The sequence below is a fragment of the Eubalaena glacialis genome, chromosome 3, assembly GCF_028564815.1.
Source record: "Eubalaena glacialis isolate mEubGla1 chromosome 3, mEubGla1.1.hap2.+ XY, whole genome shotgun sequence".
Lineage (NCBI taxonomy): Eukaryota > Metazoa > Chordata > Mammalia > Artiodactyla > Balaenidae > Eubalaena > Eubalaena glacialis.
This window is the reverse complement of record NC_083718.1, coordinates 134,583,036-134,597,252: the sequence shown is the minus strand read 5'-3', so window position 1 is coordinate 134,597,252 and position 14,217 is coordinate 134,583,036. Positions and strand designations below refer to the sequence as shown.

At 31.9% G+C, this 14,217-nt stretch overlaps 1 protein-coding gene across 2 annotated transcripts in view; it reads left to right on the top strand.

Moving 5' to 3' along the window:
- LRRC7 (leucine rich repeat containing 7) overlaps positions 1-14,217 on the top strand; it is a 384,748-nt gene that overhangs the window by 266,315 nt on the left and 104,216 nt on the right. For both annotated transcript variants that reach the window (XM_061186459.1, XM_061186458.1), the window contains exons 11-15: positions 4,373-4,502; positions 5,503-5,618; positions 9,170-9,239; positions 11,196-11,295; positions 13,585-13,709. In XM_061186459.1, the coding sequence (XP_061042442.1) occupies positions 4,373-4,502; positions 5,503-5,618; positions 9,170-9,239; positions 11,196-11,295; positions 13,585-13,709 (541 nt within the window). The remainder of the gene's footprint in view (positions 1-4,372; positions 4,503-5,502; positions 5,619-9,169; positions 9,240-11,195; positions 11,296-13,584; positions 13,710-14,217) is intronic.

The following is a 14,217-nucleotide window of genomic DNA, read 5'->3' as shown; positions in this document are numbered from 1 at the left end:
AGCTTGGTTGTGGGTTTTTTTTTTTTACTTTTTTGTATTTTTGTTTTTAGATTCCACATATAAGTGAGATTGTATGGTGTTTGTCTTTCTCTGTCAGATTTATTTCACTTATTTTGGTCTATCTTTTGAATGCCAGTGATAATTTGAGTAAATGTGGTACAACTGTATTCATATAGGATCCTGTATTAAAATACCTTAGGTGATTTATAACATCAATAAAATCAGCTGGAATGTTAGATTTTGACTTTGAATCCTTTGAATTCAGAGATCACTGAAGAATGTGTGTTTTGCATGTAATAGATTTTCTTTGTAACCCAAAAATGTAAAATACTTTCAGGCTATAAATTATTAATTCAGTATATCCCATGGTGCAGTAAAAATGTTGTCTTTTTATTGTAGGAAGTCCTCACTTTGCACAGTAGTGGGGACTATGAAAACAACCATGAACACTGAAACTATGCAAAGTAGTCTTAAGAATCAATGGGGGAAATTATGATTGTTCTGACAAAAGATCTTTAAACCTTTTCAAACATTAAATACTGTTGCTGTTGGTTATAAATGTATAGAGCAATGGAAAAATAATAAATCAACATGGATTTAATACACAGTCATTGTAAACATTAGGAACATCAAGAATTAAAGTGGGTTTTTTTTTAAAAAAGCTTATCAAAATTAGTTTGAACAGTGCTTGCCTTCTTTTCATTGTGTAAGTTGTAATTCAGAGTGAACATCTTTTCTATGAGTCAGTGAATTGTCATCCTCCTTTTAAGCTTGGATCAGCTTCCAAACTTTTATCCTTTGTGCTTTCAATATCATGAAATATCTCTGAGAGTTCCTTTAATGTAAAGTTTATTGCCAGGGTCACGTCCTCTGAGACATCTTCATCCTTTTCATTACAACCACTTTCCTCATTGATGTCAACAAGTTTTCCTTTACTAAGTTCCTCTGGCAGCAGATCTACAGGCCCTCAAATAGTGGCAGGCAGCATTCCCACAGTCAGCTGTTTCTTCCATAATCCCATGTATGTTCAGTTCAAATCCTGCCAAGTTATTTGCACAGTGGGCTAAAAGTTTCTGCTACACTGCATGAGTATTACTTGCTGTTACTTCCTGCCATGATGTTTGAATATTTTCAGTTGAATGCTTTATGTCATATTTCTTCCAAAACTCAGCTAAAGAAACGGTATGATCTCCAGTTGTAGCATCAATAGCTTATTCAAAAGTCTGTGTAAGATAACAGGCCTTCAAAGTTGAAATAACTCCTTGGTCCACTGGTTGGATTAATGAAGTTGTTCTTGGTGATAAAAAGCAAATTTTCACATTTTCATCTAAATCCCCAAGAGAATTAGGATGACGAAGAGCATTATCCAACAGGAGTAGCGCTTTAAATGTTAAATTATGGTGCCTATAGTATCTCTCTATAGCCGATTGACAAGAAGGCAACATAACTACAAGACTTAGTATCCGTGTGTGAACTGAATAGTGGATGTGCAGAGGCTGATCACTGACAGACTCAAAAAAGTAATATGACTAGTCACTGATCATGATGTGCATCTGTTATTTACACAGCGATTTGTGGACTGAAGAGTTAGCAGCAAAGTTTGTACTTTATGCAGTTACTCACAGTTAATATACTGAGGTAATTGAAATTTGAGCCATGTTGTTGGGGGACAAATGTTATTTAAGGAAATCATGATAACTGAAATCTGTGCAAAGTAAGGAGTGCCTTACTATGATTCAAGACTAACTTCAAAAATGTTTTTGTAAAAGAAAGAAAAATAAGAGACCTTAATTATATTATTTAATTGTTTAATTCTTTGACTTCTACCTCTGAACATACATCTGAAGTTTTATTTTTTTAACATCTTTATTGGAGTATAATTGCTTTACAATGGTGTGTTAGTTTCTGCTTTATAACAAAGTGAATCAGCTATACATATACATATGTCCCCATATCTCTTCCCTCTTGCGTCATCCTCCCACCCTCCCTATCCCACCCTTCTAGGTGGTCACAAAGCACCAAGCTGATCTCCCTGTGCTATGCGGCTGCTTCCCACTAGCTATCAGTTTTACATTTGGTAGTGTATATATGTACATGCCACTCTCTCACTAGTTTTTATTTTTAAAAATCACTCGAACTTTCATGACCACTTGCTGAGTACATGACCACAGACCATAGATAGAAACCTCTTTCATTCAATTCTACCAAATTTTCTTAGTGTATTATATGTGTATGACACTGTGCTAGACTTTTTTTAAGAAACAAATAATCTGTTACTGGGTTTTCCACATACATTGATTTCTGCCGCCACCAATGCATACATACAGAGTCACACAGCCATGTATGTCTGGTACCCATTGACACGACCACCCCTGCATGTGCGGGCCTCAAAGGATTTAGAAATTAATTTCTCAGGGTTCACTAATAAAAAGAGAAAATATTTCCTGAGTGTGTATTTTATGGCAGGTATTGTGCTAAGTTCTTTACTTACAGTATTTCATGAAATACTCAGAGAAACTGCATGAGGCAGGAATTACTAGTATCCTCACTGCAAATACAAAGAAACTAAGGCCTGTGGAAAAGTGATATGACTTGTCTATGCAAAAGGAAAAGCATTTGCCTAAGAGCTATTATTCACAGCTGGATACTGTGTTTCACCACTTCTGGGTTCTAACCAGTTGAAGCTGTTAAGGATCATAAATCATGAGTTACCCTGATCAGGGTCAGACTGAACTTGACTGAATTAGATTCTTCCCTGACCCATGAATGATGGGACTTGATTTACCTACTTGTACACAGACTTGTGAACTTATTCCAACCTCTCCATAATGCAAATTTTTCATCTTTAATGAGCATGATCATCATGACCTCCTGTCACCACCCCGTTTTGGCACTGATTTTTCCCCCCGCAGTGCACTACTAAGTGAATTTCTTCTGAGTGTGAACAGGGAGTGTTCCCTTGCCTGGCAGTAAATAAAATCAGCTTTGATTTTTGAGCTCTGATCCTTGTTTTATTTTTTGATACCCAAGATAATATGTCTAATAAGTGACAAGACTGGGACACAAATCCATTCTGACTAACTTAAAACCCAAATGCTTAGTTTCTGTGTTCACTTGTTAACTAAATTATGGGAATAAATTGCATTCAAGCCAGCTAGTTCCAAGATATAAAAAAAGGGAAGTTGATTCTACAATATTACTCCAGCTAATTCTAATTCATTCTTCCCTTTACCATGGTGAGATCATCATCCTTGAGGGTTCCTTCCTATTACAGTAAAACAATGATATGAATGGTAATAACAGTGTAATAATATTAACATCAGTGACAACTTAAATATAGCTAGCGCTTACTCTGTGCCAGGCCCTCTTTCTTTCCCAGCTATCTCAAACCAGACAAGGAAATGTCTTGTTCCCTTGTGATAGCTTGAAAGTATACACATACAATTCCTTTCTATAGATTTGGGGTAAAGCAGGCTAAGTTTGGAGTGGTGGAGATTGTGGCAAACTGGAGAACTGTGCTCATTTGAAGACAGCAGCCATTACTCTGTTTCCATTATTGTCATGCAAGAATAAAGGCCCAGTATTTGCAGATCATCTTCTTTTTCAAAAGGCACCAAAAGTCTGGGTCATTATGTTGAGTTTACCACTTTTTAAAATACTATGTAAACCAACCAAAACACATCTGCAGGCTGAAATGAGCCCTGTCCGTAGCCTCTGCTACTGATGCACAGGCTGAGAGGCAAGAAAATAGAGTGGAATCATATTGTCTGCATTTAGGTACTAGTTTTCCTACTTTGTGTGGCCTTGGGCAAGTTACTTAGCCTCTTTACGCCTCAATTTCCTTATGTGTAAAATGGGTTTAAAATAATAGATATCTGCTAGAGTTATTATAAAGAAAAGAGTAGTTATTTTTATCTCTAAAATGCTTAGTAAAATACCTAGCATTTAATCAGTGTTTTTGTTGTTAATATTTTGCCCCCCTTATCTTCCCTTTCTTGGACCTGCCCTCTATACCCTTCTACCTGCCCATGCCAGTTATATGCACTCATTCCAAGGATATACATTATGAGCCTCTGACTATATGTGACACCTAAGTTGTATAAAAACAAACAAAACCTTTTGTCATTCTCAATGGCTCATTTAAATGACAGGTGAATTAAGATAGGAGAAAAATGAACTACATTTATTTCAGCAAATTGAACCACTTATTAAATGGTATTGAACCATTTGGCTGAACTGATAAATTAACTTATATAATATTACGCAGTCACTAGCTAAATAATTTGGTTGGTGAATTTGAATATATGGCTTTTCCAAAAATTTTGTGCCACCTGACCTTTTAAAATGTCTAACTAATGTATTTAATTTTCAGTTTATCTTTATTAGAAGAATTTGACTGTAGCTGTAATGAACTGGAGTCACTACCTTCTACTATTGGCTACCTTCACAGTCTTCGAACATTAGCAGTCGATGAGAATTTCCTTCCAGAATTACCCAGAGAAGTGAGGAATAAACTTGTTTCTATTAATTTCTTTTAATGAATCTGTTTTGGGATTAAATCTTAACAGGTGCAGTAGCCGTGTAGCTTACGAGTTGAGCTGTGAATGTATACAGGAATTATTTATTTGTTAATCATTCTTTTTTAAATGACAAGTTATAAGTTCTTATATTTGACCCAGGAAATACATTTGATTTAAACACTGCTTGCCAAAAATAGTAATAAAATATTATAAATTAGTTCATGCTAAGGAATACAATTTTAACTAATCCAACTTATATATTTTGCTTTTAAAAACAATAAATAAATTCTGAGATAACTATACTTCTAGTTCTAAATGAAAGTTTTTAATATAAATAAGTTTTTTAAAGTATCATGTTGCATAATATTGTTTTAACTTCAGAATCCACCAAAATGGTCCATTAGCATTCATCTCTAAATGGGACTTTCATGTATTCATGTCAAGAAAAAACTGTGAAGTATATTTTCAATTTAACATTTTCTATTAAATGCTTTCATAATACAGGAACAATAATTCATATATCATTATTTAGAGACAAAAGTTATGAATAATAATAAAAATACCATTGTAACATGAAATAAAACTAACTTTACAAAGGAAATATCAACAATATTTCATTTTTGAGTATATATGATCTATTATAAACAGATTATTAGTACTTACTTGGATAGACAAAAACAATGTGATTTATGAAAACAATGAAGCTAACAAGTATTCTAATCATAAAATTAAAAAGAAAATTTTTCCTTCATAATATGTAAAAAAATATGAGATACACAGTCTTAATATCTAAAGGAATATATGTATTATAGACATATTTTAGAGAGTGAGATTATAAAAAATAAAACAATACACATATTGAGAGTCTTAAAAGTGATAAAGAAATTTATAAATTAATTAAATTACTTTATAAATTATAAATGTTAGTATAAAAATAGTTTACACTGTGATTCTTTACTTTTTTTTCTTTTGTTACCCATAGATTGGAAGCTGTAAGAATGTAACAGTTATGTCTCTACGCTCCAATAAACTGGAATTTCTTCCTGAAGAGATTGGACAGATGCAGAAACTAAGAGTCTTAAATTTGAGTGACAACAGGTATTTCTGCAATATTTCACAATCACATATTATTTTCTAAAAGCAAATTATTGTTCCTTATCAATAATTTTGAAAAATTTTTCTGTGTCTTATGAAGTATATGGAATATAAATATTTATATAAGTATACAAATATCCATTTAGAAAATGGCAGAAGCTAAATTGTTTTTAAACTGATATTTCAAAATTTTATTGTTTGATTATATAGAAACATATATTGTATATTAAAATTATGTAAAATTTATACACCCAAATTTATATACCAAAACCCTCCCATATGCAGAAAGCATAATATTATGAAAACATGGAAAAATAATTGTAGTGAAAATCTACAAAATTTATTAATAAAAATATGTACACAGTTATGCATGTATGCATACATATATGTTTTCATGTATATATTTATGTCTCCAGTAAATTAACTGAGCTATGTATATACTGTCCACACCACCAGAACACTGGTGAGAATATTGCCAAGAAGCTAGTACTCAAAAGTCACAAGGTTTGCACATTATAGTAAAGACAACCAAATGGTTATTTAGTCATGTTCAGAAAAGGATGAACAAAGAAAGGATAGGTCCTCTTCTTGTGACAAAGTTGTTATATTGGTGAATGGGTGAAAATGCAGTTCATCATTATTTCTACCACAGTTGTCCTCAAATAGGAAAGGATAAAAATCCATACTGACTAAAAATAACTTCTAAGAAGATAAAGTGATTGTGAATTAGAATAGAATACTTGAACTCTTTGTTTTCATTAAGTTTCAGTCAGATAAATGATAATATGAGAAGCTAAGAGACTGCAACAAAACTAACAAAGATTAGCTTTTATGGAATCACAGAGAATGTTCAGATTCTAAGGTTTCACTAAGTGTGGGAGTTGTCATTTGTTTGTTAGTTTGTCTAAGAAAAAACTACTAATGTGAATTTCAAAAACCATTCACTTAGTAGCTTAAAATATTCCATGTAAGAAATAAAATATTTTTTAAAAGGCTTTGGAATTTTTTTTTAAATCAAGGTGACATGGAAGGTTCATAGCTTGGTGCATCAAGAGTAATTCATGTCAAATCAACCCCATTTCTTGTTTTGACTCTTAACAGACAAGATAATGAAGGAAATGCATTAAATGTTGTACCCAACTTTCAGTAAGACATTTTTCAGAATTTTCTAATTATATTCTTGTGAATAAGATTAGAAACATGGTCATAGAGATACCATAGGAAGATGGATTCCAGTGGATTCAATTACAGTCCCCAGTGGAACCAAGCTCCATTATTGTCAACCTGGAGGGAAAGTTTTCATGGTGAGCTGGAAGTCTCTCCTAAATACTTGGTCTGCTCAAATTTTATACATTAATAATTTACATGATGATATGGAAAATATGCTTATAAAATATTTTTAAATGACCCATAGTTAGGGCTACTAATGGAGTTATTCATCCAACAAATATAGCACATGTGAGTATGTACCATAGGACAGCCCATTGCTAAATGCCAATGCAAAAGATTTTAATAAGACATTGAGAATCTCATAATAGTAGGAGTTTAAAATACTTCATCTGGACAGAAATATAAGCTAGTTTGTCTTCTAACACAGTGATTGGAACATAGTATAGAGCCAAATTAATATTTTTAAATTGATGAATTAATCAATGAATCTTAACCTGAGATTAAAGTCAACATTCAGTCAAGCTGAGGCTAAAGTTGAACATCACTGTCGGAGAATAAACTGCTTGGATAAAAGATTAAATATTAAATGTTATCGAAAAGTCATAATTATTCCAATTTTATATTTAAAATGTAATAAATTTTAGAAGTTTGTCATTATAGTTCAGGAACAATGATTCTTTTACACTGTCAACTGTAAGATTGCTCCTGTGATCAATTTACCATACAGTTATGATACTAAATAAATGCTCACTTTCAATGGTGGTCACTGGAAGAGCAAGGAAAAATGAGGGTAAATCCTTTTCTGACAGTTTCTTTCCATACTCTACATTTATGATTTGACTGATGATTTATCATGGATATTGAATATGATTCTGGAGAGTTTTCCCCTCATGTAAATTTTATGTGGCAGAATTGATATTCTACTTTTAATTCATCTCCACATGATGTAAAAACTTCTCCTCATAACACATTACTTCATAATTTCTGACTTAAATTAAATAACTAAAAATTAGAAAACTTTAGTGGGCAGTTTGGTTTAATGCTATAAATGCTAGTATAATAAATAATTCTATTAAAAATAATTGTGATATAATTTAATCTCTGTTATTCTTTATATACTTATTTATGTTTTACAAGTATCTGTTAGCTCAGAAAGGTTATTATATCCTTCCTAAAGTTACCTAGCTAATGCACACTCTGTTGATATGTTTCTTGGCTTGTCAATATCTTTTCATATTTATTAAATTATTTGATAGTGCTTAATTGCTTTTGCATATACAATTAACTGCTTCTGCAATCCTTATTAATTATTGTAACATTTTCCACTTCTGTTATCAAAATATATTTATTCATCATTTGGCTGATAGAATTCCAACATATTAAAGACTTTTAAGGAAATTTTCATTCCAAGTCATATCTAAAATGTTTGTATTCGAAAGTGAACATGCAGAAAGTAACAATAAATTCATTGGTGTGCCTTGTTTGTATTATTCACTCTGTTGACTAGCTATGGTGGTAACCCATGTAATGACAATATATTGATCATACAGAATTTCAGGGATCTCATACAGTATGTTGAAGCAGGCAGTTGGTGATTTGGCCCTCCACAGGCTGAAGCCAAAGCTAAATAGATAATTTTGATTGAATACCAAGGCTGATGCCAACTTCACTTATCTCAAAATGCTATTTTTAAAGATTCCCTCTTTGACTATCTATTACACAATATATGAAGGGTGAAAGAACAAAAGGACACACTTTCAGGAGCTGTAAATTCCTTTCGAGGTAAGGTGGAAATGGCCTCTTGCCCTCATAGAGCCTACAATTTTATGGGGATAACAAACAGTAAAAAAATAACCACAAAACTAAACAAAAAATTACAAACTGTGATATGTTCCATCAAAGTGCTTTGAAACTGAACTGGGGAAAGAAATTTAAATGAGGAGTCAAGAAAAGCCTCTTTGAGGAACTGACATTTAAGCTGAGAGCTAAAGAATATGTGGAATTTTAGTTAAGTGAAGTATGGGAGAAAGAATATTCCAGACAGAAGAAAAGAGCTTGGCTAATCCTCAGAGTAGGCTGATAGAAGGCCAGTGGAACTAATGGGACTGTCAGGAAAAGAGTAACAAAGAAGCTCTGGAGAGGTTTTGGAGGACCAGATCTTATAAGGTCTGACAAAGCATGTTAACAATTTTCAATTTTATCCTAGCATTTGCAGAGTTGTAAACTCGAGATTTTCACTTTTAAAAGATTGCTCAGGCTACTCAATGGAGAAAGAAGTAGAGAGAAGAATGAAACAAATAAGTTATAGTATTTTTAAAAATTCTTCATAAAAATGAAATTTATCCATCTTCACCTATGCTATTAGACTTTTCTTGTTTTTGCAGATTGAAGAATTTACCATTCTCATTTACCAAACTTAAGGAGCTTGCAGCTTTGTGGCTTTCTGACAATCAGGTAAAAATTTTTATTACCTGATTTATTTTGTTTATTTAAATGAACTACAGTTGAAACTTTGAACTACTAACTTATTCCCAATAGGTACCTTTGACAATCACTGCAAAATATAGATTCTTTATCCCCTGGAGGAGAGATTTTTGTAAAGGTAATAATTCAAATAAGTATTTCATTACTGTGGACAAACAGTACTATAGTTCTCACCCCTTTTAAATGCTTCAATCTAGCTTCTACTTCATTCTCAGAGATCTAATACACAAAATGATCATTTTTCTAGGTGGTACATACATGTCCTCAGAGGATGTACTTTAATTATACCTCTGAAGGTAAAGAATAAGAAATCATTACCACAATTCCCACAAGAGGGAATTATTATCCTCCATGTTCCTTTTGTGTGTGTGTGTGTGTGTGTGTGTGTGTGTGTGTGTGCTTTTAATTATAATCAACTTAATTCTAAAACTTTATTCAAAAAATTTATGATGTCTTTTGTTGCTATTACCAGTATCTTCTGTGAAATTGCTTTGATATTAATTCTTATACTTATGAAAATAGATTATAATTGAATTAGTAATTGAGTGTTAATAATTTTATTAACTGGAAAATAAAAAGAAATAGTTGAAGACATCTGATTTGCCACCAGAAAAACTGGTGATAGACGATTTTTACATAGTTTATTTTTCTTCTTTTTACTTTTTTCTTGTAATCCTAAAATTTTAAAACATCCTATCCCAAAATATGAATTACCAAGTGAAAACAACTCATCTTGGATTTAGTTTGTTATGATTATTTTCTGAGCATAAAAACAGCATTACTGGTAAATGAATTGTTCAGACATAGGTATTGGGCTACTTTTGTAAAAAATTAAAATAAACCTCTACAAAGTGTGAAATATAAGTGTGAGAATAATGTTTGTATTCCTACAGTCATTACAGCACTTTCTTCCATCCACTAAGTAAAAAATTAGATTGTCATTCAAATTCAAGTCTTACCAATGGACTGTAGATTTTTCAAGGCATCAATATATCATTATAAATAAATCATTTCTGGAATCAACGTGAACTATGCTAATGGAACAGTCTTTTCTACAGTCTTGCATTGTAAAAAGACATCCCCTAATGTCATGATTTATTATTCTTGTGGGAGAATGAACAGAACAGTGACTGCACCATTTAACTTTTATTTAGAACAGCGATTTAATGTGTTTCTGACTTAGTTTCATGAGACAAGTTGGTATTCCAAATCTCCTTTGTGCTTTACTCTTATTAATAAATGTCATGAAATAAGTGTATTTTAAAACATTAAATAATATGATTATTTTCAATGTTTATATAAAAATAGTCTATAATATCAAAGTTCTAAAAAATACCTTCATAAATAGTATTTCTGAAATAAAATTAATAATAGAGAATTAAATGTTACCATCCATAGGTAAATATATTGTGATATATCAAATACAAGGATTGTTGCTTATGTGTATGTGGACCCTGTCTTTGGTTACAAAAATCTCTTAAAAATAAATGCTTATGTTTTAACCTAATTAAATTCATAGATGATCTTGTATAGTATAAATTTGATAGCAAATTCCATTTATTTTTTAGGGCAACAGTTCATGAAAATATAGGACTATACCAAAAGTTTACTTAGTTGAAACAGTTTGACACATTTTGGTCTCTTCAAGATCAAAACTGACATTACTCAATGAAGATGAATAGGTCTTGTACAAGAATATACTAAAGAAAAAGAAAATCTCATTATGAAAACCTTAGAATTTCAAAATATTCCTCTACAATAGTCTTATTTTATGTTATACTTTCTTATTTCATTACCTTTTTCCTTACTTTTCTTTAATGGTTCATTCAGCACAGTGAGGCCAGACTATTGACCTTTACGTTATATGAAAGAAATATTCTTTCTATTTCCAATCTTATTAATCTAATTTATGTCCTTTGCTTCCAGTCCAAAGCCCTTATCCCTTTACAAACTGAAGCCCATCCAGAAACAAAGCAAAGAGTATTGACTAACTACATGTTTCCACAGCAACCTCGTGGTGATGAAGGTAAACAGTCAGTAGAAATTTCTCCTATGCTTGTATGATTATGAATAAAAGGGATTAATTTTATTCTAATCTCTGGCCAATACTGGCACATGGGCAAGACACGTAATTACATGACACACATAAATCATTTGGGGGTTAACTCTAAGCAGATATCTTATCTTCCATACTATAATATTTTAAGTAAGATTTCAAAAACATAACTCTTCCTCTTTATATCTTTCATGAAAATAATGTTGACTTTTAGGAGCAACATCTTCTCTTGGTAGATTGCAAAACACAGGACTAGTTAACCGAATGTGATACCTAGCCAGTTGAAATGAGCTAAGAAGAGTCAGATCTTAAGGAAGATAAGTTGGTTTATTTCCTGCATTCACTAATTTTATGAACACAATTTAAACATTTAGTCCTGATCTCAGGCCCCGAATTATTTCACGTTAAGAGTCAACCATAAAGAGGTGACTTGCAAACGACTAATTTTTCAAGTTGAGTTTTCCTAAACAATGTCAGCAATTATGATAGGAATAATTTTTGAAAAACTTAAACCTTTTTCAATAATAAAATTTTCTCTCCTATGATCACATTACTCATAAAATTTTTAAAGGAGCGTTATCCTTTACCATTTGGAACTCAGCACAGGCCCCTTAGCCCACGCCAGCACAGGCTGTCATGCACGTTTACCACAGTCTAACAGTAATAGTAATTCTTGAAAGAGTAAACCCACTTTAATCCACCCATGGATTAAATCCACCCAACCCATTTAAAAGAGACCAACTTTTAAAAGAAACTATTTGCTTATGTAGTTCTTATTTTCAGGATAATTATAATAAATGTCTTTAGTTTTTTTTACTTAAAAAGGGAAATGAATCATTTTGAGATATTTTAGGATATTTTTATTCAAATTTTGACTTACAGAAGTAGAAAAAGGAAAGATTGTTTCATATGTATTGTTCAGGCTTCAGTAAAACTGATCTTTTGAATTTATGAAAGAAAAGCCACTGTGTTTACATAGGGTATAATAAGAATCTTAAATAAGGATTATGTTTTATTCATGCAACTTTACTTACATTTTCATTTTAATGTCCCTAGATTAACAAAATATTTCATTTTGAAAGGATATAGGGGAAAATGAAAAGTGTCTCATATTTTCTGGCCGTTTCTGAGATCTAGTCTGACAGATTAAATCCCTAAATTGTTCCAGGGAATGAGGTAGATCTAGTTAGGTAAGATGTGATGTTAAGGAATTAGCCTAGTTTGTTTCATTTTTTTTTCCTTTGAGGAAAGCAGAGTTGGTAACAGAAAAGTTTTCTTGAACTTTAAGCAAGTCACCCTTTGGTTTTTCAAGCAGATGTGTAATGAGTGAATTTTCAGAATTCCTTGCAACACACAAAGTTTTATATAATAAAGGTTATCCTTTGGGAAGTGCTTTTATTGCATTTTCATGTGATCTTCACAGGATTGTTGCAAAGAAGATATTACCATTAACCAACATGTAAATTAAAGATTGATAAGCCATTTCTTTTCCCTGTTAATTTGAGACACATTTAGATTCATTGAGACCTGAATGTTAAAGACTATTTTCCAAATGCTTTTTTACCATAAAACCAAGCACCACTACATTGCCCCCTACCAGACACACAAAAGAACAACGACAAGAAAGGTTGCAATCTTGGACAGTTTATTGCAAAACCAAAGTTATGTAGTACGTTTTATAACATCCTAATAGCATTTAGTGGTTACAGTTATGGACTCTATAATCACACAGTCATGGTACAGAATCCTGCATTGTCCATAGAGAAGCTGCATGGCTTTGAACAAGTTTCTTAAAACTCAGCTATAGTTTTCTCATTATTAAATTGAGGATTATATTACTTCTACCATTGTGCTGTTTTGAAGATTAAAAGAGATAATGGTTTAAAATACCTAATTCAGCTCTATTATCATAATTATGCTATGGAGAGCCCATTCTCTACACTGGAAAACTTCTCAACCCCAGTATATAATTAATGTATACTTAAGAAAGCTGAATGTGAGTTAAGATATTAAAAGACTATGTAACAAATATGAGGGGAATATTTTCCCTCTTTTTCTTTCTTTCCTTCTTTCTTTCCTTTTCTTTCTTTCTTTCCCTCTTCTTTCTTTCTTTCTGTTTCTTTATTTTTCCTTTTCTTTTTTTATTTTTGTATTTGTTTTTAGTACCTATCACCATTTTTTGCATAGCGTACTAAGGTCTGTTAAATAACAATTTATGTTTTTTAAAAAAAGCAATAACACTTTGGAATCTAACTGTAGATTTCCAGTCAGACAGTGACAGCTTTAACCCTACACTGTGGGAAGAACAGAGACAACAACGCATGACTGTTGCCTTTGAATTTGAAGAAAAAAAGGAAGATGATGAAAATGCTGGGAAAGTTAAGGTGAACCTTTTAATTTTTGTTTCCTCTTTCTTCTCATTATTTTTATTTGTTCATTGTTATTATTCAAATAGCCTTTGGGACTAATTGACTGACCTCTGCTAGAAGGTCAGATACATCTTAAAGTCTCATGGTGATACCTTTCATTATAGCAGAATGATGATTTTGGAAGCACTTCTGTGCTTCGGAATGAGACTAACATCCTGATTGAGCAAATTTCATATGCCACCCCATCTTACAGAATAGCAGCATGAAAGAGATTCAAGCTGAGAGAAAGCCAAAAACAAAACTAAAAATCAAACAAAAACGTCTGGGTGATGGGCTTCACCTTATTACCTCTTTGAAACACTGAAATGTGTTTTTTTTTAATCACTGATCAAGGCAAGGCATCATGCAGACTGTGTGAAGCCAAAATACACATTTATGAAAGAACCAGTGGATTAATATATTACATTGGCATTAAAATCTCGGAAAGATTCTATGCCTCTGGAATATTTGAGAAGACTTTATG